The sequence below is a fragment of the Megascapheus bottae genome, chromosome 11, assembly GCF_031878675.1.
Source record: "Megascapheus bottae isolate mThoBot1 chromosome 11, mThoBot2.hap1, whole genome shotgun sequence".
Lineage (NCBI taxonomy): Eukaryota > Metazoa > Chordata > Mammalia > Rodentia > Geomyidae > Megascapheus > Megascapheus bottae.
This window is the reverse complement of record NC_143519.1, coordinates 25890634-25915630: the sequence shown is the minus strand read 5'-3', so window position 1 is coordinate 25915630 and position 24997 is coordinate 25890634. Positions and strand designations below refer to the sequence as shown.

The following is a 24997-nucleotide window of genomic DNA, read 5'->3' as shown; positions in this document are numbered from 1 at the left end:
AGCACTAAGTCAGTACAGAAAAGGCCAGGCACCAGTGGCTGACCAACTTTAATCTTTGCTACTTGGGCAGTTTACCAGACCAATCACTGGGCACAATGGTGTATTCCATCATCCCAGCTATAGAAGAGGCTGAAATTGGGAGGAATACAATTCCAGGCTAGCCATCATCCTTACAGAGTGCTGAGTATGATGACATACTCAGCTGTTACCCACTATGGTAGAGGAAAAGAAAAATTCATCTCAAGAAAAACCAGTTTACGAGTCAGGTGCTGGTAGCTCATGCCTATAAACCTAGCTACTCAGGTGGCTGAGATCTGAGGATCACAGTTCAAAGCCAGCCCAGGTACATGTGACTCATCTCCAAGTAACCACCAGAAAACCAGAAGTGGTGCTGTGGCTCAAGTGGTAGAGTGGTAGCCTTGAGCTAAAGAGCTCAGGAACAGCACCTGGGCTCAGAGTTCAAGCCCCACAATCAGTTTATGGAGGGGTGTGGGTTGGGGGAAAGACTGGCTCCAATGGCCCATGCCTTTAATTCTAGCTACTCAAGAGGCTCACATCTCAGAATTATGATTTGAGGCTAGCTGAGACAAAATCTCCTGGTACTCATCTCCAATTAACCACTCAAAAACTGGAAATATAGCTCAAAGGAGAGGTAGCCTTGAGGAAGAAAAAAAAAGCCTAGAGATAATACCAAGTCCTGTTCAAGAAGTACAGTACCTGTATAGCAAGCACAAAGCCTTGAATTAACCTAGGCCATATACCTTTTTTTATGATGAATGAGAACAGATCTTAGGATTTTTTAATTGCAGTGCAGCCCTAATTCAGTGTTCATGGGTTAATGGTTCCTGGACACTTCCAGGGATTCAAAAATTCACAAATCTCATGGTCCTCAAATCCTCCCATATGGAATATAAATATACCTGCAACAGTTATCCCGATTCAGAGTGTCATATAAACAGCAGTTATACTTGTTTGGGAGAAGCAAAGTTATCAAAGGTGTTTTTTTTTAATATTTCCAACATTGTACAGCCCAAATATAGAGATACAAAGTACAATAATGCACTAGGAAGAGCCTACTCTACCAAAGCAGTCTACAGGCAATATGACAAGGTTTCTGAGCATTTTGATCAGAGTTACATAAAGCTTCCTCATAACGGAGGCACAACAATAAACACAGGCTTTACTTTGGACCAAAGATTTCTTTCCTCAGGGACAGGAGTTTGGTCTAGTGGTAAGTGTTTGCCTAGCATACGAAGACCAGGGTTCATTCAATTCCTCAGTACCACATACATAGAAAAAACCAGAGGGGGTGCTGTGACTCAAGTGGTGGAGCTCTAGCTTTGAGAAAGCTCAAGGCTCAAGCCCTGAGCTCAAGCCCAGGACTGGCAAAAAAAAAACACACAAAAAAACTTCTTTCCTTTAACTCCCAGTAAACTATGGTCTATCTTCCTTCATGTGAAATAAGTCTGCACTTAAAATTTATAGATGTTTTGGTCAGGAATTGGTAAGGGGAAAATTTCAACTACTGAACAGTTGGATGATAATAAATACTGTAATTACATCCACTTAGATTTGCCAGTTTTTCTCACTGTTCTGCAAACTATTCAACTAAAATACCCAACTGACATACAACTTGATATAACTTAAAACAGGAAAAACAATTTTTTTTTTTTTGGTTGGTCGTGGGGCTTGAACTCTGGGCCTGGTTGTTGTCCCTGAGCCCTTCTGCTCAAGGCAAGTGCTCTACCATTCTGAGCCACACCACCACTTCCAGTTTTCTGGTGGTTAATTGGAGATAAGAGTCTCATGGACTTCAATGCCTGAGCTAGCTTTGCACCATGATCCTCAGATTTTAGCTTCCTGAGTAGCTAGGATTACAGCAGGAGTAAGCCACTGTGCCTAGCTTCAAATATTTTAATGTCACTTTTTTCACCAAAAATATTAATGTAAGCAGTAGTTAATCTGGCATGCCAGACAAGGCCTGAGCAATGTCCTTGAGCTTTCTCAAGACTACACAGCTCTACCACTTGAGCCACAACACCACTTTTGGCTTTCCCCCCCCCTTATATATGTGGTACCAATGAATTGAACCCTGGTCTTCATGTATGATAGACAAGCACTCTACCACTAGGCTAAACTCCTGACCCCCAATTTTTTAATATGTCCTTAGTACAATATGTCCTCCTATGTAATCTGATAGAACTAGTATTTAAAAGTCATTGTTATTTTATTATTTATTTAGACATTTAAAGTACAATTTTTCTCAGCTCGGAAGTCTTATTTGGGGAAGTCACTATAGTCAAAGGTAAAAGACTTGTATTTTTACCAGTTACCAAGCATTTTCCCAATCAGGCCAAAATATTCTGTTTCTTGTTTTGATTTAATTTATTTATTCTTTACCAATTTGCAAATGTTTACATTTGTTGATGGGACACTAATTAAATGTGAAATACTTTCAGGACAGTAAGAGAATGCTTTAACTTGTAATAATGGCATGGGAGATATAATACAGCTGAAGACTTGGGTTTTTGTTTTCCTACCAAAATTAAATAAAGTACTTATGCAAAATTAGACTGCTCTTCAATGAGCAGGGAAGTCTGTCATTTAAATGATCTGTACAGATTCCTGAAGTTGCTATCTTGTCACCATCTAAGTGATGGTTATTCAATTGAATTTTTCTGCATAAATAGTTCTGTTCAATCTGGAGACAAAGTAGTTTGATGAACAGTTCAATAAATATGCAAATTTCTAAAATTATTAAAATGTAACTAAAAGTAACACAAGCTATCACAGACAAGCTTAGAAGTATTCTTTTTTAATAGAAATTTTTTTTCACTGAATGTAGCTACTTTTCAAGCCTCCTCTTCTTATTTCCTGGTTCATTAAGGTCATTTGAAGTATCTGCAGACACACTTATTCCTGGTATCTAAAGTAATGCAAGTAAGAAAAATAAAGCAATTTTAAACAAAATAGAAATCTCACATCATGTCTTCTTCCATAATGCTACTTTTAGTATAAACATATATAGAGGGAGAGGGTAAAAGTGAGTTACATATTAGTATACTTTCCACACAAAATAAGGTGGTAGGAAGAATGAATACATTAGGCTTAGTCTCAGTGAGAAGCTTGTCCTTTGGGTAGTATTTTTTTTATTTTGTGTTTTTGTACCAGTCCTGGGGCTTGAGCTCAAAGCCTGGGTGCTGTCCCTGTGTGATTGTGCTCAAGGCTAACATGCTAATCCTGTATTGCTAGCTACACTACTCATGATGCTGAGATCTGAGGACTGCAGTTCAAAGCCAGTCCAGATAGTGAGACTCTTATCTCCAATTAAAGAAAAAGCCAAAAGTGGTGCTGTGGCTCATGCTTGAGAAAAACGGAGCTCAAGGACAGTATCTAAGCCCAGAGTTTAAGCCCACGGTCCAGAAAAAAAAAAAAAAAAAAAGCTAATGTGATAGCACTTTTTTTGGTTTATACTAGTCCTGGGACTTGAATTCTGGGCCTGGGAGCTGTCCCTGTATTCCTCCCTGTGTTCCTTTATACTCAAGGCTAGTGCTCTATGACTTGCAGCTCCACTTCCGGCATTTTGGTGATTAACTAGAGATAACAGTCCCAGACTGGCTTTGAATCTTGATCCTCAGATCTCAGCCTCCTGAGTAGCTAGGATAACAGGTGTGATTCTGGGGCACACAGTGTACTTGGAATTTAAAAAAGCAGACTGCAAAACTCAGAGAAAAGATTGAGACTAATTTTTTATTTTATTTTTTTTGCCACTTCTAGGGTTTGAAACTCAAGGCCTAGCCACTGTCCTTGGACTTTCTCAAGGCTACCACTCTACTATTTGAGCCACAATACCACTTCCAGCTTTTTTTTTTTGTCAGTCCTGGGCTTGAGTTTAGGGCCTAAGCACTGTCCTGGGACTTTTTCAAGGCTAGAGCTCTACTACTTGACCCTCAGCACCACTTCCAGCTTTTTTCTATGTATGTGGTACCAAGAAATCAAACATGGGCCTTCGTGCATGCTAGGCAAGCACTCTACCACTGGGCTGAACTCCGGGCCCAACTTCCAGCTTTTTCTGTGTATGCAGTAGTGAGGAATCAAACCTAGGGCGCTGTGCATGCTAAGAAAGCACTCTACCACTAGGCCACACTCCCGGCCCTGACATTTTGATTTTTAAGTCCAAGGACCTCTGAAGCATTTCAAATATCTAGTCATCCTGGGAAATCGGCAAGAAATGAGACTTGCTATGAAAATAATTGGACTATATTCACAGGATTCTAACATTAAGTAGAAATAGTGTGCACTGTATAACACTATAGAAATAAGCTTGATCTCACCTGGGGTTCCACAAGCGCCATTCGGATTTTCTGATGTTGGAGATTGGATGAATCCAACATGATTTTCACTTTCACTTTATCAAACACATGAAATATGGTACCTTCTATTTTAAGTGAGGGTATCTATAAAAAAAAGTATCATACTTCATTACTTCTTGTATTTGTAGTGTACAATAACTTCAGTTTAATTTCAAGAGTATATCAAAATTTACTAATTGAAAAATTAATATACATCTAGGTATTGCACATAACAAATTTTTTTAGTATTCACCTCACATAAATCTGAGCTCTTTATGTGTATACTTCATCTTTTCATTATGGTGGACCTAAAAGATATATATTCTGCTCAGGCTTCTCCCCACTAATGAGCACATTATTGCCCAAATAGAGGACATAATACTCAGGCATAGATTACTGTTTCTTCTTTCACCTACAGAATTCTGTTTCAGGAAAGGAAACACATTAAGTAAGAGATAGATGCAGGTAAACTAGAAAATAAAAGACATCTGAGCTATGAATAGCCAAAATTATTTGGCTCAGATCTGTCTGTGTATGTTAAAACTTCACACATTATAGAAGAAACTCATCAAGCATATTATTTATGTTTAGGAAGACACAATGAGGTGAGAAATTTTGTGAGTACAACCACAGACTTAATTGGTATGATTAAATGTGGATTTACTGAGCTCTATTTAGAGATTTATGATTATTCCATAGGATACTTTACAGACACCATTTGTGACCTGACAAAGAATTAGCGCTTTCATCCCCAAGAAACAAAACAGAAATATTGTACCTCATCGTCATAAATGAGCTGTGGCTTTGGTTTGTCTTTTTCTTCAAAAAAAACTGTACCTTCTAAGCCATATTTCGGAATTAATACCACAATAGCATTCTTTCTCACAAACAGAATATAGGCTTCTTCACTTACTATTCCTTTGCTTTTGAAAAATAACTGCAAAACAACATACAATCATATAACCATTTCAAATTAAATAAAACCAAAATGTCTCCTGAGATCACATAGAAGGCTACCTGGGTGTGAAAGGCTACGGACGCACGCTGAGCATACTGAGCCATTTTGTGCCGGAAATTGAGATTTTTACATATATCTGCAAGCTTGTGTTTGTCTGTCAACTCAGGATAAGTACAGTCTGCCCCAATAGCCACAGCCAACAGCCGATGAACAATTATATCTGCATATCTAGGTATAAAAAGGAGAAATAAGGACCATAGCAAGTTAGTGTGAAAGCATGTTTTTAAAATTTATAAACTTTTTATCTCCCTTAATTTTATAAAGAAAAATACCTTCTGATGGGAGAAGTGAAATGTGTGTATATGGGGGATGCTAAGCCATAGTGATGAAAGTCATTATCCATTCCAGAACAAAAGTACACAGCTTGCATCATACAGCGAGTGGCTAAAATTCTCAACAGAGTGTTCAGATAGGGGAAAGCAGGAGATTCAGCCTTGTCCAAAGAATCAGCCAAAGACTTTGCTGTATCAGTTTTAATTTCCAAATTCTGTGAATAAACCAGAGGGGAAATGCACCATATCACACATTTATAAATCAGTTCTATCATGTCTTCAAAATACAACTAAGCAGATTAGACAGCTTTTTTTTTTTTTCCTAATCAGATAATCTGGACTAGTATTTCATTCTTTGCCAAAAGACTAAAAACAACTATAAAAACAAGTAGTGATTGTTTTGTACGTCATCAAACTTACCATTTCCTGAATGTAAAAAGTACTAAGTATTGAGAGGCTCTAATGGGAGAAGGGTAGTGGCAGCAGTAGTGTTAAGTTTAGGCTCATCTCTTTGAGGGCAAACGAAATAAGTAGATATGGAGACACTTTTAGCAGGTCTGCAGTTTTCTCTGCAAAATTTTTTCATTCAAGAGTTGAAGGCCAGAAAATAGACACTGGAGTTCAATAAGAACAATGTTAAGATGCCTCTAATTTAGCTTCTTTCTATCAAGTATTAGGAAAAAGTAAGATAATAGAAGAAAATCCAGTAGCTTGAATGATATGCCTTGGAGCAGAGAAGCTGGTTCAGTGCTGATGGATCGTTAAGTAGATGATGAAGATCTAAAACTAACATTACCCTGTTAGAAGAATGCAATCCAATGCTGTACTTTTCCAAGCTCTTTTCTAGACAGAAAAGATGGGATTGTGCTATGATCCAAAGAAAACCAATGTAAATTACATACATTTAAAAAAAATGTTAATACTGAAAATACATCTAAAAGTCTGTTAATCAGAGGTGAAGGTATACAGAACTAAAAAAAGATACTCATTTTTAGCTTTTTCTTCTTTTCATGGTATGCCATAACTTACTTCTTATTTTAGGATTATGACATAAAAAGGACTTAGCTGAGTTGAAGTAAAAGAAACAAATTATTTGTAAATCTCTAAAGTTGAAAAGTTCACAGAAGCAATAAATAATGGATAGATTCAGAAGAGCTTTTTATGTCGAGGATATGACAAATAGCTTGGACAAAAACATGTATCTTTATTACTGGGTGTTTCTCAAAGCTACTAAAGGAGTTATTAAGCAGGCATCAATGAGAATACAGGAAAACATGACTATCTCTAAAATAGATGATTTTTGAATCTCATCAAAATCATTACTTAGTAAGATATACTGTATCCATTGAAGTCACTTTGTACAAAGATAATAAAAAATGTTAAGTAAAAGAAACAATTACTAGCTGAGGTTTTTTTTGTTGTTATTTTGTTTTGTGCCAGTCCTGGGGCTTGACTCAAGAACCTGGGCACTGTCCCTAACCTTTCTTGATCAAGGCTAGTGCTCTACCACTTAACCACAGCTCCTCGTCTAGCTTTTTGGTAGTTATGTGGATATAAGAGTCTCAAAAACTTTCTTGCCCAGGCTGGCTTGGAACTATGATCCTCAGATCTCAGACTCTTGAATAGCTAGGATTACAGGTCTGAGCCCCAACTCCAGTTGTATTTTTATAACAATAAATAACAAAGCATTTTTTTTTTAATGTGAAAACGAATTCTGTATTGCAGTAGTCAGGGTAGGCAGTTGGTAGGCCCTTACAAAAATATACACAATTTTCAAACTATAAGCTTACCTTAGACTTAGCTGCTTTAACAAGAATTTCATAATTTGATGGAGGTGGAGCAGGATGTTTTCGAAGCAGAGCATGCTCAGAAAATTCTTCATGAATTTTTTTAGCAACAGAAATGTTAGCAAGTAACATAAATTCTTCTACCATGGAATTTGTTTCTCTACATATGGAAAAATCAACAGACAAGAAGCATTTCCCTTGTAAATATTCATGTATGTAAACATTTTTATAACTTAGGTCTCATTTCTAAGCTACTATGTTATTAATCTTACGCATGCACTGAGTAAATTTTAGATGTTAGCTAGCACACAATTACACAAGAAATATGCAAGCTTTTCTACTTTTACTCATATATAAAACTTAAGTATTTTAATTTCCTACACAGCCATCCTAAAAAATTTGGCTTAAAAAATAAAACTTAGCCAAAAAAAAAAAAAAAAAAAACCTTTGCTTTCTAAATCCTAATTGAACCAGTAACACATGCTATCAATAGCCAACATCCAAATAGTCATCCTTACATTCTATGTAGTAGGTACCATAAGTAGTCATACTTAATAGACTTCTAAGTTATAGAGGGTAGTCATATGATTTGCTGCAAGTTGTGTATCAGCAATAGCAAAAGGGGTATCCAAACCTGGAGGTTAGCAGCTTCAAACACCATAGTCTTTACCACTACCCTGACCCTACATCAGTATATTTTATACAAAACAATTATAAACAATTATGTAATTAATTATGGAAAATGTTTTTGTTATAAATGATTACTAGTAAAGTTTAATATATCATACATCAAATAAAACTGAGTCAAACTCAAAAATCTTTCCATTAGTACTCTCCCAGTTTTACACAAGAACTAAAAAGATTATATCTGCTTCCTAAATACTTAGTAAGCCAAGAAAATTTCAGAGTAATTATATATATATTTTTTTTTTCTTCTTTTTTTCTTTTTTTTGCCAGTCCTGGGCTTGAGCTCAGAGCCTGAGCGCTGTCCTTGGACTTTCTCAAGGCTAGAGCTCTACCACTTGAGCCTCAGCACCACTTCTGGCTTTTATCTATGTATGTGGTACCGAGGAATCGAACCCGGGTTTTCATGCATGCTAGGCAAGCACTTTAACCACTAGGCCAAACTCCTGGCCCCATAGAAATCATAATTTTCATAGACATGTTTTAAGTATTGTTTTGGTTACTACAAAATAGACATGACATTTAAAAACAGAATCTACTGTCTTTTAAAAATTACACACCTCAATTCCTTTGTCTGTAAATCTATTGGGTCGTGAGTTTCACTGTCCATGTGAAATCGAACTTCTGGAGAAGACAGAGTCAAAGCCCTGAATAAAACAAGAGAGGTATATTACTCATATGAGCCGATTAAGAAAGAAATTCTGGAAGTGATTCCTATAAAACAGAAAATGATCACATCAAGTGAATAAGAGTTGTTGTGAAGGTCACTAAGTTTTATGTTGCTTTTATAAATAACTGAATATTTTACAGATAAGTATTTATAAACAATATAGGGGCCGGGAGTTTGGCCTAATGGTAGAGTGCTTGACTAACATGCATGAAGACCTGTGTTCGATTCTTCAGTACCACATACATACAAAAAGCTGGAAATGGTTGTGTGACTCAAGTAGAGTTCTAGCCTTGAGAAAGCCCAAAGACAGTGCTCAGGCCTTGAGTTCAAGACCCAGGACATTTACCCAAATGGCATTTACCCAAATGTCCAGAAACAAGGACATACTAAAGCCATTAGCACAATGATGTTCACTGTAGCACTATTTACCATAGTGAAGATATGGAACCAACACAGACGTCCTTTAGTAGATGATTGGATCAAGATGTAGTACTTACCAGGGCTGGTGGCTCACAGGTGGTGACTCTCAGGAGGCTGAGATCTGAGGATCAAGGTTCAAAGCCAGCCCGAAACAAAAAGACCTGAGACTCTTATCTCCAATTAACCTCTACAAAATGGGAAGTGGGGCTTAGCAAAGGTGGTAGCTTTAGCTGAAGAGCTCAGGGACAGCACCGGAGGCCTAGGTCAAGCCCTATGACCCACAGAAAAGATGTAGTACTTATACACAATGGAATTGTATGGGGCCATCAGAAAGAATGACATTGCCCCATTTATAAGGAAATGGAAAGACTTGGAAAAAATCATATTAAGTGAAGTAAAGCCAGACCCAAAGAATCATAGGCTCAATGGTTTCCCTCATTTGTAATAATTAGTTCACATTATGACTCTCCTAGTAGAGGATTACAATAGCTCAAAACCTAGGTACATAAGGTCATATAGGATGAGACTAAATGAAAGAAACTCTAGGATATGGAAACAAGAGCTTTATCTTGTGTGTTATTGATCTTATTGTACTATGTTATTTCTCCTATCTTTTATTCCCTTTATGGTTAATCTCATACTGTTACTGTGTCTGACTCTATTACCTGATATATTGTATATATGTTTGTTTATATGAAATAGGAAAGGGAAGGGGGGAAAACAAGATGATTGAGAGGGGGTGGAAGGAAAGAAATGGGGACAAAAACATGAGAAGGGGTATCAATGTGTGAGAAGTAATGCACCTACTACCTGGTGAATGTAACTACAACCCTTCTATACATTACCCTGACAATAAAAAAAAAAAAATTACAAACAATACAGCAGGAGCACAACAAACTCTAAGTCCCTGTGTTCCTGAGTATTTTGAGTATCTTCTTTAGCCAAATAATAAATTTTAGTGGATTATATAAATTTGCAATCACTCTTACAAATGAGTGATTGCAAAATAACGCAGTATTTTATTTAGTATAGAAGACAGTTTATTGAGGTGAAAGACAATGGAGAGGGCAAAAGGAGACTATGATGAGTAGATCAGTAATGTCAGAAGTTGCATATGTCTAGAACATATTCAACCCAAAAAAAGAAAACTAAAAAATCATTCCTGTTTATGAGAACCTACGTTACAAATTCACATTTAAATATCCGATTTTTAAAAATGCCCAAATAAATATGGCTTCAATTTGAATCATGCTTACTTTGCTTTTATTATTACTTTTGTTTATGGCAGTCCTGGGGCTTGAACTCAGTCAGGAACTCCAGCTTGGCTTTTCCACTCAAGCCTGACACTCTACCACTTGAGCCATTCCTCCACTTTGAGCTTTACTATGACTAATGGAAATAAGCCTCATAAACTTTTCTGCCTGGGCTAGCTTGGGACCTCAATTCTCAAATCTCAGCTGCTAAGAAGGAGCTAGGATTATAGGTGGGAACCACACTGTGCCCAACTTTCTTTAGAAGTCTTCAGGACTTTTGCCTTCATGTAATTTTTTTTTTTTTGGGGGGGGGAGGGTGGTTCGGTTGTGGGGATTGAATTCTGGGTCTGGGTGTTGTCCCTGAGCTTTTCAGCTCAAGGCTACTGCCCTACCCCTTGAGCCACAGCGCCACTTTGCCACTTCCCACTTCCAGTTTTCTGGTGGCTAACTGGAGATAAGAGTCTCACTGGTCTTAGCACCCTTAGGCCCTGGAATGGCTCTGAACCGTGATCCTCAGATCACAGCCCTGGAGTAGCTAGGATTACAGACGTGAGCCATCGTGCCAGGCTCTCCTTCATGTAGTTTCTTAAGATCTTTAACTCAGGAACATCAACCAGTGAGCTATTAATCAGAATCAAGCTACTAATGTTTACAAAGATAGAAAATAAGATATTGATAACTACAGATCTACTCAGCTTCTTAATTATCATTACTAAAACCATCATTAAAAAAAAACTGTTGAAAGCCCGTCATTTTCACATGTACTACTTAATGACCTAAGACATATCCTATGGTTATTTTAGAAACATACCCTTTTGCAATTCTTCCTTTCTTCAGAATTTTAGCTAGTTTATTTAGTCCACGGAGACTAGTGGTAATATCATCATTCATGGTTGCTGAGTCAATTCTCATCTGAGCCTCTGCATAAGTAAGAGAAGCCTGACAAAGAATGGTACGTTAATGTCATTAATTTTCTTTTCATCACTTAAAGAAATTTTTATATTAAGATACTTAATAACAAATGGCATACAGATACTCCAGAAATACAATATGATGCTTTTTATATATCACGTACTGATACATATTACAACTGAAGGAACAAAGTTAGTTGTATATGGGGATACTGAAGAAATATCTAAACTCTAATAATTATTTTATAAGTGATAAAAATATCCAAACTCTAATATTAATAATTATTTTATAAGTGATAAAAATAGCTTACTATTTAAACCACACTGTTCCATCTCGTATTATTTATTATTGAACTATATTATGTATCCTATTTCCCCCACATCTATGATGTTGAGAGGCCTAAGCTCAATAGAGGAAGGGTGATTCACAGCTATATACCTCACAGCTGATTCTTGGTTCATTAGTGTTGACCTAAGCATCACACAAAATAAGCCACTTAAGGGCCTGGAGTTTGGCCTAGTGGTGGTTAAAGTGCTTGCCTAGCATGCACAAAGACCGGGTTCGATTCCACGGTACCACATACATAGAAAAAAGCCGGAAATGGTGCTGAGGCTCAAGTGGTAGAGCTCTCGCCTTGAGAAAGTCAAAGGACAGTGCTCAAGCCCTGAGCTCAAGCCCTGGACTGGCAAAAAAAAAAAAAAGGCAAGTAAAATAAAGACAGAAAATGTAACTGCTAAAAAAAAAAATAAGCCACTTAAATGAAAGTAAAATGGCACTATCCTTAATAAACTGCTTCTTGAAAAATCATGGCTTCATTAATTAGGAATCAAAAATAAGAAATTTTAGGTACTAGATTTCTGAGAATCAATGAGTCCACGAAGGAATAGGAGTCCTCTTCCTAAGAAATGTTTTATATGTCTACTGTATTTTTCCCTACCATTTTGTTACACTGATTAAGGCTGAAAGAGTTAGCTCACTAAAATTAAAACTACAAGTCTATGAACACTTAAAAAATTCACTAAAACTGTCAATCCTACACTTCTTTCCAATTACTAATCAATCCAGAAAGAAAAACACTGAATCTTAAAAAAAAAAAAGTTATGGCTTAGAAAACAGATCATAAAAGAAGGGTTTTGGAAAACTTGTAGCTCTAAAGGTCAAAATGAGGGAGATATTGAAGGAATATGGTAAAGGGCAAAGAAACAGAAAGATACTCTGGTCCCACTGTATAATAAGCACATTTTTTAGGTAGTTCTAGGACTCTAACTCTGATTTACAAAATCATTTCTATGAGAAAATGTGGAGTCAGCAATAAATATAGTAACTACTAAAACACTAAACATTTCTAATGAGAACATCAAATACTGGGTTCTTGAATTACAACCTACAAATATCATTGTTCTAAGTGCCCAGGCTCTGTGAATTTTTAATACAGCACTACCACATATTTCTCAATCATATTAAGCATAGGCTCAATGGTTTCCCTCATTTGTAATAATCAGTACACATCTAGGACTCTACTAGCAGAGGATTATAATAGCACAAAACTAGGTACATAAAGTCATATAGGATGAGACTAAATGAAAGGATCTCTAGCAAATGTTTACATTCTTAAAGAAACAAAAGAACTTGATCTTGCCATAACACTGAATAAAAATTAAACTATAAAGGCCTATAAAAGTAGTTTTTCTTTTTTCCCCAAAATAACTCTAGAAAATGGTTGAAAGTAGAAACCATTTTATATATTGGAGACAAATCTAACCTTTGAGTTAATGATGCTTTTGGTAAACCTCGTTTTTAAGATTTCAGCATTGTGATTCATTTCCCAAATACAGGAAAATGCCAACCTACAGGAAAAGAGTACATTTACTTATGAGACTCAGTTATACAAAAAAAAAAAAAAAACAGCAAATATCTGCCAAAATAATAAAACAAATACCTGTCAACGTTACATCTTAAGGAACATAAGTTAGAGCTAAGCAACTCTGGAACCATGTCAATCCTCTGTAAAAAATAATAGCATATTTGATTACTTAGCTCTATTCATATCTTTTGGGTTCTATTCTCAAGTAGCATTAGGTGAAAACAAACTTTGTGATTAAGTGAACACAGAAAATGCCAAATATACCACGTGTTTCTACAAAAGGACTGTGTGTGTGTGTGTGTGTGTCAGTCTTAGTTGGTTAAGCCTGCAGGCAGTCTACCACTTAAGCCACTGCCCCATTTCTAGATTTTTGATAGTTAATTAGAAACGAGATCTCACTGACTGTTTTTGCCAGGGTTGGCTTTGAACAGAGATCCTCAAATCTCATTTCCTTGAGTAGTTAGGATTAGTTGTGAGCCACGACTAAAAGGACTTGTTTGCAGAATGAAAATTGTAATGACAGATAACTGGACTACAATTCCAGTGGTCTAAAGTTTAAGTCTTCTAAACAACATCTCCCCCAATTCCCAGACCTCTTTTCTGAACCTCTGAAATCTCTAGAAGGTACAAACTACTTGCTGACAGTTCTATACCCACATTCCCCCATGCTTAGGAACAAATAAATGGTATTTTTAAATTACTGAGAGATGCAGAGAGGAAGAAGACAGGAAACTAAAGTTTATGGGGAAAAGAAAGCTACATGAGGTACTTTTACATAAACGAATATATGGCATTAAATGTAGAATGAGTGACAAAGTGATAGGATGGGTTAGCTTATTGCATCTATTTTAGATTCATGATCAATTTCATTTACATTGGACCAGTTAATAACCAGAAAATAACCTGAAAATATTTTCAATAATTTAGACCACCAAATTCCATGTACTTATTTTAGTAAAAAACTGACTCAAACTGTCATACTAGTACTAGCTCAAATTGTTGACCACTTTTAAAAAGTTCAAGGCCAAATGGGGCTATGTTGCCTCAAAAAAAAAAAAAAAAAATCAAAGCCAGGCCACCAATGGCTTCATGCCTGTAATTTAGCTACTTGGGAGGCTGAGATCTAAAGATCATGGTCCAAAGCCAGCCTAAGCAGAAAGTCCATGAGACTCATGTCATTAACTCTCAGAAAACCGGGAGTGGTACTATGACTCAAAGCAGTAGAGAACTAGCTTTGAGCAAAAGAGCACAAGGACAGTACACAGGCCCCGAGTTCAAGCCCCACTACCAACAACAACAACAACAAAACCAAGTAACGTCAATTTTTAAAAAAGCATCCCTTACCCCAAACTCCTGAGTATTTTAAGATTTTAAATTCAACACAAACCTTCTCACAAAGATATACAGTTGTGCCTCTTCTTGCTGACTCTTGATCCAAGGCATTTCCTGGCCTAATAAAATGGCTGACATCAGCAATATGAACACCAACCTTAAAATGATAAAAACAAAAAAGTGTCAATATGTAGCATTAGTAAGGTAGACACACTGGATGGGTTTAAATGAGAATTTAGGTAAATTGAAAAATGTATTGATCACATCATTTTTACAGCTATAATTTTCTAAGTTTGATTCATAATTCTATGCTGGGTCAAAAGAAAAAGAACTCAAGACCAAATGGCTCAGGACCATGTTCCTAGCTAACCAGGAGGCACATCAAAGTTTGAGGCCAAGTTGGACAAGAAGTTAGAAAGACCCTATCTATGTCAGTAAGGAAGCCAGGCATGAAAATGCATGCCTTTCTAGCTATGTGGGAAGACAGGGGTCTGAGACAAGCCTAGGAAAAAGATTTAAAAAGCACAGAATTGTATGTAGGCCAGAATGATAGGACCCCATGAGTACCTCCAGATTTCCATTAGTGAGCACTCTACAATGTAGAGCATCATCTATATCTGTGCAGCCTGGAGGGTCCACACTGCAAACACAAAGGTGCCTCAGGTCTTCTCGGTTTTTCATGTCCTAGAATTTAAAGAAATAAATGTTTTACTAGTACAACTCCAACACAGCTCTTATGAAATCCATAATAATATCGCTAACTTGTCAACAACCACACATGATTTAGAAGCAATTTCCCAGCCCTTGAAAAACCTGACATATTTCTGCCTAGACTTTAGTTTCCAGTAAACGAGTAAATTATTTAGGTAGCTACAAATGCTTTCCAAACACAGACATCAACAGCATAGGGTCATGGTAAATGCCTTTAACGTGCCTCGTCAGTAATGCTCCAGGGCAGCTTGGGCAGGAAGCTGAGAACAGCCTGGGAGAAGGGCTGATGAGGGACGTCATGTTCTAGCAGCAGAACCTCTGTTTCTGTCTCCTTCTCTCCAACATCACCTAAATTTTTCACAAAGTGGCCCTAAAACCAAAAGATGTTGTTAGAAAGGAAAAGCTAATAGTTGACATTTCTATTAAATTCTTTAGCATTCTATACATCCTTTCAGTATTCTGAATATTTCTAATAACTACTTAAACCTGACCTTTTCCTAAATTAAAAATACCAAGACTTTTCAATCAATTAAACAATGCCTAGTTCTTTTATTACAGAAGACCTGTGTATCTCCTATGAATCATCAAGACTAACCTGGGCGCTGAGCTGAGATCTGAGAATAGTAGTTCAAAGTCAGCCAAAGCAGTAAAGTCCATGAGATTCTTATCTCCAATAAGTCACTAGAAAACCAAATGTAGTGCTGAACCTCAAAGTGATAGAGCACTAGCCCAGAGTACAAAAGCTCAAGGACTGTGTCCAGGTTCTAAATTCAAGCCTCACAAATGGACAAAAAAAAAATCAAAAACTGATTCAAAATGACAGAGGGAGTCAGGTGCCAACGGCTCACGCCACTGGAATAAGGAGGCTGAGATCTGAGGATTGCAGTTCAAAGCCAGCCTATGTAGAAAACTCCTAAGACTCTTAGAACCAATAAAATACCTTTAAAAAATTACATAAAATAAAAAAGCCAGAAATGCCACTCTGGCTAAAGTGGTAGAGAGCTCACTTTGAGCAAAAAAGCAGCTCAGGGACAACATTTAGGCTTAGGTTCAGCCCCAGGCCCAGAGTTCAAGCCCTAGAACCAGCAAAAAAAAGTGAGGTGGAAAGACTCCTGGAACATGCTGTATGTAATGACATTTAAATAACCCCTCCTACCCATATAACTATTGTATGATAATTTTTTTTAACTTCAAAATTTACTGATTAGAATCTACTTAGGATTATTAAATTTTTTCTTAGATCTGATCAGTAAGTTTGGCAATTTGAGAAAATATCAAAACTTAGTTGGAATTTAATAAAATTTGCTTTAAAACTGTAAACATTACATTTGGATATCTGGAATTTCTGGGCCAACCATCAATAGCAACAATAATTCTTCGTCCTTCTAATACAGAAGCCTGTCTGGTTTCGATCCGAATTCGTGGGATTCTCTTATCAGCAGGTGTAAAGAGATGTCTTCTTGACTACAAAAAATTAATAAATAAGGTGTTTTGGTTTTTAATGCTGAGGATCAATCCTAGGCTAGGCAGCAATTTTAATATTATTGAGCTACAATCCCACCCAGGGCAAATTATATCACACACACACACACACACACACACACACACACACACACACACACACACACACTCACACATAACCTGGGAATAGAGGCAAAAGAAAAGCTGAAGTAGGGGCCGGGAGTTTGGCCTAGTGGTTAAAGTGCTTGCCTAGCATGCATGAAGACCCGGGTTTGATTCCTCGGTACCACATACATAGAAAAAAGCCAGAAGTGGTGCTGAGGCTCAAGTGGTAGAGCTCTAGCCTTGAGAAAGTCCAAGGACAGTGCTCAGGCCCTGAGCTCAAGCCCAGGACTGGCAAAAAAAAAAAAAAAAAGAAAAGAAAAGCTGAAGTAATCATCAATATTTGTATCTTTTTTTTTTTTTTGCCAGTCCTGGGGCTTGAACTCAGGGCTTGGGCACTGTCCTTGAACACTTTGCTCAAGGCTAAGTGCTCTGCCACTTGAGCCACAGCGCCATTTCCAGCTTTTTCTGTGTACGTGGTATCCAGGAATCAAACCCAGGGCTTCATGCATGTGAGGGGAGCACTCTACCACTAGGCTATGATCCTGGCCCATTCTCTCTCTTTTTTAAAAATAGCAATGTCCTTTTTACTCACCTCTTTAATATCAGACTTGGAAAGCATGCCACAATATGGTCTCCAATTCCTTTTTATTATTCCTACGACTCTACCTGTAGGCTTTAACATTTTTTCACTGACAGCAGTCTTGAGCTGAGATATAAAAATTAAAATCTCCAGTTATTTCACTCCAAATACAACAAGTCAGTTTCCCTTCATAATGAAGTATGTACATGGACACTAGTGTGGCTCAGATGATAAATTATGACATAAAATTCAGAATGTTTCAAAATTCTAGAACCTGTTCATCCAAACCATTGAAATGGTTCCATGAAACAAACCACCACAAAAATGGTTTGTCAAAAAAGAAAAAATATCGGGCCAAGAGCATGGCCTAATGGTAGAGAACTTGCAAGCCAGGCAGGTGGCTCATGCCTGTAATCCTAGCTACTCAAAAGACTGAGATCAGGTTTAAAGCCAGCCTGGGGGCACAAAAGGACCTGAGACTCTTATTTCCAATTAATCTCTAGAAAAATGGGAAGTTGGACTTGGCTCAAGGGTAGGGTGGTAGTGGTAGTCTTGAGCTGAAGAAGAGCTCAGGGACAGTGCCCAGTATAAAACAAATTTACTAATGAACTTTCTCCATAGTTGACATGCTAAATGATAGCATACAGAATTAATGAGACTGACTGGTACATACTGTAGACATGGAAATGTAACAATGAAATCCCTCCTGTATAAGTACTGCAATAAAACAATGACAATAATAATACTATAGGTCCACAGACAAACGTTAAGAACTGATTAACTGCATACCATATGTTCTCTCTCCTCTTCTTTTTCTACATCATCTTCATTCTGTCCCTCATCTTGTAAAACTACTGAAGATGGTGCCACCCACTGACTCTTTGGGAGAAGTTCCACAGCCACAATATCTTCATGAACAGCCCGGTTTAAGTGTTTCAGCCCTTGTAAGATTATCTGTTTAAAACAACAAATGGCATAGGTTTTTTAATGGCAATTAGGGGAATGTTAGCTAAGAGAAGTTTATGTACAAAATATCTCTATGTAATCCCTAATTCTCTCATTTCCTGAATAGCATTCTTTTATTCCACATCTTTAATTTCTAAAGTTTTAAGTAAAAAAATACACAAGTAAGAAAATATGGCCAGGCACTGATGGTTGATGCCTGTAATCCTAGCTACTAGGACAATGAGATCTGCAGCTCTCTGTTTGAAGCCTGCTGAGGCAGAAAAGTTCTCATGAGGCTCTTACTTCAATTAACCACTCAAAACAGAAGTGACACGCGACTCAAGTGGTGGAGTGCTAGTCTTGGCACAAAGAGATTCAAGAACAGTGCCCAGACGCTGAGTTCAAGCCCCATAAAGAACAAAAAAGAGGGGGTAGGGAAGGCAGGAAGGCAGGAAGGAAGGAAGGAAGGGAGGAAGGAAGGAAGGAAGCAAGCAAGCAAGCAAGCATGCATGCATATGAGTAGTGTTTATGGCTCCATTTTATCTTACCATGGTACAAAGAGACTAGATAAAATTGTTCACATGCCTAGATTCCAAAGTCTTACTTGACTGATAAAAATGAAAATAGAAGCTAGGCACCAGTGGCTCATACCTGTAATCCTAGTTCAGGAGGCTGAGATTTGAGAACTATGGTTTGGGGTTGGTCTGGGTGCTTAAATACTTGAGATTTTTAATCTACAGTTAACTACCAAAAAGCCAAGAGCAGCAAACCTGAGCAAAAAAGCTAACAGCACCTATGCACTAAGTTCAAGTCGTATTAATAACATGTGACGGGAATAGTATTTGTCATAACTAGCTATAATATCTAAAATAGCTCTTCATCTTATAGTTTCTGGTGAATATTTATGTTCTTTAAGCTAACAGAAAGTTCTTTACTTCAATAACCAAGTTCTTAAAAAAAACTGAACAATTACTACAGAAAAAGCTAAATTGAATTTTTCAAACAAAATTTTTAAGCTTATTAAATAGAAGAGAATGAACAATGAAATACTTAAGTGTTAAAGAATTTATAAACTTGCCTCTTTATCTTGTTCGGTGTCTCCATGAATCCACACTGTAGCTTCTAAATAATTTTCTCTACTAGCTCTAAAAGTTCCTTGAAGATATGAACCAGATTTTATGCCTTGTTGTAACTTACTTAAAGGAAGGTGCTCTGAAAATATTACTTTTCCGCTTTCTATTTCATTCTATAAAATAAGCAAAAAGATGCAACAAGTTACTGTTCATTCAATGTACAGTATGGTTTGTATCAGGCAATTTTTTTTAAATCCACATTATGAAACATATGAATATGAATTTAAGAGAATAAAGCAAAGCATTTCTTCTAGGTCAATACTATCCACAGTAACTTTCCGTAATAAAGGGAATAATCATTTTATGATATGCTAACCACTAGGCACAAGTTTCTCTGAATCATTCAGCTGAAAAACTACACTTGAATGAAAACTTAGGCACATGTAACTAACTACTACAGACTCAAAAGGCAATCCTAAACTTGTATTCTAAAAACTAAGTTTTTTTCTTGTATCTGCTACTAGACTTTAAGTCTCATAAAGTAGCTGCTTAAAGACAGCTAAGCCAGGTGCTAATGGCTCATGCCTACAATCCTAGCTACTCAGGAGGCTGAGATCTGAGGATCATAGTTCAAAGCCAGCCTGGGGACTAAAGTCCATGACTCTTATCTCCAATTAACCACCAAAACACCAAACGACCGGAAACTGCCCTGTGACTCAAGTGGTAGAGAGCTAGCCTCAAGCTGAAAAGCTCAGGGACAATGTTCAAGCCCCACAACTGACCCCCCCCCAAAAAAAAAACAACAGCAAAAGGGCTGAATGTGTGTGTGGATGAAATGGCAGAGCACCAACCTAGCAAGCACAAGTAAGAGCTTTATGTAACAGGGCTTTTTTTTCCCCCCACACTAGAGTTTGAATTCAGTAGTCTTGTTCAGCTTGCTTACTTGGGACTTGCTCAGGTTTCTTACTCATAGCTAGTACTCTACTATTTGAGCCATTCCTCTTGCCCAGTTTTGTTGGTTAACTGGACATGCAAGTCTTGAGGACTATTCTGCATGAGCTAGCTTCATTTCATGATCTTCCGAATCTTACCATCCTGATGAACTAGAATTGTAGGTGTGAGCCACTAACTAGCTCCTAGCTGGTTCAACGTTTTCTATGACTCCTTTGCCTCTTCTTTTGGTAAAGCTTTATGCTGTCTTTACTGCCTGCTATTTGTTTATTTCATAAACTACTACTACTTATTCCCAAATCAGCCATGGATTCTATTCATTTTCTTATCAAATAGAGGCACAATGTATTGAATCTGAATTTTCTAAAGTCACTTCATTTAGAAATGACATTTCAGTAACCCCATTAGTCTGTCTCTCTTTTTTTTTTAATGTTTTTTATTTTGTATTTTAATTTATTTTTGCCAGTCATGGGGCTTGAACTCAGGGCCTGAGCACTGTCCTTGGACTTTTTTTCTCAAGGCTAGAGCTCTTCCACTTGAGCCACAGCACCACTTCCAGCTTTTTTCTATGTATGTTGTACTGAGGAATCGAACCCAGGTGTTTGTGCATGCTAGGCAAGCACTCTACACTAGGCCAAACTCCCATCCCCCATTAGTCTCTCTTGTTTATAACTCTCTACTACTTCCACTTTACATCACAGTTTCATATTCCAATTTTTGAATTTTGCAACTGTAAGTCCTATAAGCCAGGATGCTTATTTTAAACTTTTCAAATATAGAACCAACACATACCCCTTCTTCAGACAAGCAAGCAAGACGATCTAAGAGTTCAGGGTTAGCTGTCAGGCTCTTTATGTATTCTTCACCTGAAAAATAAAACGTCAACTCTGCTCTCCATTGTGTGTGTATCAGAGTGGGGCTAAAAGTCTAGGCCTCATGCTCTTGCTTGGCCTTTTCTGCTCATGGCTGATTCTCCCCCATTTCCAGTTTTCTGCTGGTTGAATGGACAAAAGAGTCTCAAGAATTTGATTGTCCAGGCTGGCTCCAAACCATGACCTTCAAATCTCAGCCTACTAAATAGCTAAAATTATTAGGACTGAGCTACCATTGCCAGGCTGACATTTTCATAAATATTAGTCTCTCATTTTCTTAAGACATGAGATTATGTGAATAATCTTGCTGAAAATAGGACATTAAACAATAATAAATCGCCAGGCATGGTGGCTCAAACCAGTAATCCTAATCAGGAGGCTGAGATCTGAGGATTATGGTTGAAAGCCAACAGGCACTAAAATCTGTGAGACTCTCATCTCCAAGTAATCACCAGAAAAGTGGTGCTATGGCTCAAGAGGTAGGGCAGTAGCCTTGAGTTGAAGAGCTCTGGGACAACACCCCGGCCCAGAGTTCAAGTTCTACAACTGACAATAAATAAATAAAGAAAGAAAGAAAGAAATGAAATGAAAATAATGTAGTCATGCCGAAGAAGTGAGTCTAGCACAACTGAGATTTTATTGCTAAAAACTGCAGATAGTAAGGAAAAAAGCAATGGAGCAACCAAACTTTAAAGTTCTTTGAAATTTTACAGTTGAATCTACAATTTAGAAACTAAGAAAATCACATGAAAGTACAGAGGATAATAAAAAATAAAGTAGCCAACTGATCATCTGACCAGAATTTTGACATGTATTTGTGAAAATGTAGTAATACATTCTACACTAAAACTTACAGGTGAAAGCTGGTATTCCTTCTTCTATGGCTTTCTCTTTGTTTTTCTTGTCATTTGTTATAAAGATAACTTGTAGCTGATTTTCCACTGACAGCTTCTTAAAATGTTCGTTGTACCATTTTGCTGCCACTCGAATGGCTCTATCATTTCTGTCATTAGCATTTTCTCCCTGTTCTTGTTCTACATAGGTTTCCCTAATGTGAAGTGGAAACAAATGGAAATAAGAAAAATTAACAGAACCTAGAATATGTAAAAAAGTCTTAGGAAATAGATACTCAAAGACACTGAAACCAATTATGTATCCATCTTCACTTGAAGTACTTATACCCAAGAGAAAAAATAATATAAGCTGCTTACATATTTGCCTAGTAATGAAGTAAACTGTTAATAGGACAATAACAAGGGTAAAATAGTTTTACTTCACAAAAAAAAGTTCAACAAAAGAATTTTTTTTTTTTTTTTTGGCAGTCCTGGTCTTGGGCTCAGGGCCTGAGCACTGCCCCTGGATTTTTCTCAAGGCTAGGGCTCTACCACTTGAGCCACAGCACCACTTCTGGCTTTTTGCTACGTATGTGGTACCAAGGAATCGAACCCGGGTCTTCGTGCATGCTAAGCAAGCACTCCCGGCCCTCAAGAAATTTATACTTTAGGTTGGCACATTAAATAATATAATGTTGGAACAAACTAATACAACTTTGGGACTTTGTAATGAGACTTCATTCAATATGTAGAGTACCAGCAATTCCCACATGCTACAAATAGCACGACTAGATGATTCATGAAGACATGATTCTACTGTCATTGGATACATAATCGATACATACCAAAGATCACCTAAAGACTAAAAGACCAGGTATAGATCTGATTGTATGCTGCCTCTACATCTTTCTACTTGGAACTCTCAAGTACATAAGCATATTTATCTATTTCTTTAAATGTGTTCTTTGAAGCCATAGTTAAAAGCACAGTAATAAAAACCAGTACAACAGGATCTAGCTTATGAAGATAGCAGTTTCAGTTTTAGACTAATTTACATGATGTTTTTAGCATTATTTTATTTCTCCTCATTGAATATATATGGTAATGTGTTAAGCTTACTGGGAAAAGCCATAGTCATAAAACTGAATTTGTTTTCTAACATGACAAGTAATTACACCTTAAATGAGACTTGCCTAGAGTCTTGAGTATGTTTTCATCAGTTTATGGTTGCTCAGGCCTACTCATAGCACTTGAGGTATCCACAAAAACTTGCCAGTATTGAGAAACAAATGATGTTTGTTCCTATATTTCAAGGAGGTGCAAGGAATATGTCAACAAATGCTTTATTGAAGCAGTAGTAAGTTGTCATTTTCAGAACCAACTTAAAATGAAAGTTTTGCAACTAAAACTATTACAGCCTGAGCAGGAGATCTTGCTTGTTGCCTTTACCTCACCTATGCCCATGTGACTCTGGAAGATCTATACATACAAAAAGCATGCCAAACTATTGTTTATCTTTGGTCATGCCACACATTACTTCCAAGAATCCTCTCCAAGTTAGCTAGTGGGATGGATCTGCAATACTGTTTTCCTTACCTATGGTGCTCGTTAGTGAATGTGTAGAAATGCTTCTCCTGGTTATTTGTCAAGTCTCTGATTCGCTTATATATGGGAGCACTCCGATTCCTCACTTCCTGGAGGACTGTCTGTAGCACAATCACATTCCTGATGGCAGGGTCCTCCAGAACATCAATCTTAAAAGAGAGAAAGTTAACTTTTCTTAGAGTCACATACAGAATAGCTTCCGTCAAACACAACCTTGTCACCATGTAAGAACACTGCCTCTATAGTACACTGCAGAGTTACCCTGCTATAGAAAAAGTGACAATAGTCACTGAACCCATTAGGCCTAGGGGTAAAATTAATGCTATCAATAAATACATTTGGCCCACATAATTTTTGTTCGTAGGCACTTACAATCTGCCTGGGGAGGGGTCTCAATCAGGAGGCCACGGAAGCCCAGCTCCCCAGCTTCCAGACACTTATAATCTATAGGCAGAAGAGACACCAAGAGTTAGAAAATTAGCGTGTCTAAAAGTAAGACTCCAAAAAAAAACTTAAAAAGAAAGAAAAAAATAAAAACCTACGGAAAAGAACTTCGGCCTGGAAAGCAGGAAGGCTGGGCCTTTAAGCCTCCTCTCCTATAGTACTGCCAGCGCTCCGCCCCCCCGAGCCTCAGTTTCCCCGCCACTCCCCCGCCCCCGCGCTCCCTCCATCTCCGCCCCCGGCGCCCGCGGGCGGCCAGCTGGTCTACGCACCTGGTGCAGCAGCACGTTGGTGTCCGGCAGCAGGTAGTGCGGCCCCGGCCAGAGGCTGCTGGCAGGGTCCAGCGGCTGCGGCTCCAGGGCCGGCCCCTCGTGCGTCCGCCCGCAAGCCGCGCAGCCCGGGGCCCCGCAGCCGATGTCGTCTCGCAGGTAATGCTCGCGCACGATCTTCATCACGCCGCCCGCGCGGGTCTTTTTGAGGAACGTCTTAGACTTGAGCATCTCGCCGACTGCAGCAGCCGCAGCGTGGAATCCCGGTCGCCGCCGAACTCCCCACCCCCTCAATGGGCCTCAACCTCTAGAGCGCTGAGGCACGACTCCTACTTCAACCCAGAGGATTCCCACTTCCCGCTTCAGACTGGCAGTACACAATTCTCGCGAGAAAACGTCCTCCGGGACGATAGTTGACACAGACACACACTCCCCACCCCACTCCCCGAGCTGCTCAGATTGGGCAGATGCGCGGGAGGCGGGATTTACTGCTGGACTCCAACTCCCAGCCTGCCTTGCGTCTCGCGCCTCAGAAGACCCTGAAGGCCGAGTTCCGGCGGCGCGGGCACGTGCGCCTAGCTGTCTTC

At 38.1% G+C, this 24997-nt stretch overlaps 1 protein-coding gene across 1 annotated transcript; it reads right to left on the bottom strand.

Moving 5' to 3' along the window:
• Window positions 1-2076: 2076 nt before the first annotated feature.
• Window positions 2077-24694, bottom strand: Dis3 (DIS3 exosome endoribonuclease and 3'-5' exoribonuclease). The gene is made up of 21 exons (XM_090342045.1): window positions 24414-24694; window positions 23692-23849; window positions 22117-22310; window positions 21183-21256; window positions 19445-19612; window positions 18211-18375; window positions 17434-17547; window positions 16602-16739; window positions 15499-15645; window positions 15132-15248; window positions 14620-14721; window positions 13308-13372; window positions 13131-13215; window positions 11268-11395; window positions 8674-8760; window positions 7433-7589; window positions 5643-5857; window positions 5370-5538; window positions 5131-5289; window positions 4335-4457; window positions 2077-2926 (listed from the first exon to the last, which is right to left on the bottom strand). Exons 1-21 carry the CDS (start codon window positions 24639-24641, stop codon window positions 2846-2848), a joined length of 2874 nt encoding a protein of 957 aa, XP_090198171.1. The 5' UTR covers window positions 24642-24694; the 3' UTR covers window positions 2077-2845.
• Between the last annotated feature and the right edge of the window lie 303 nt (window positions 24695-24997).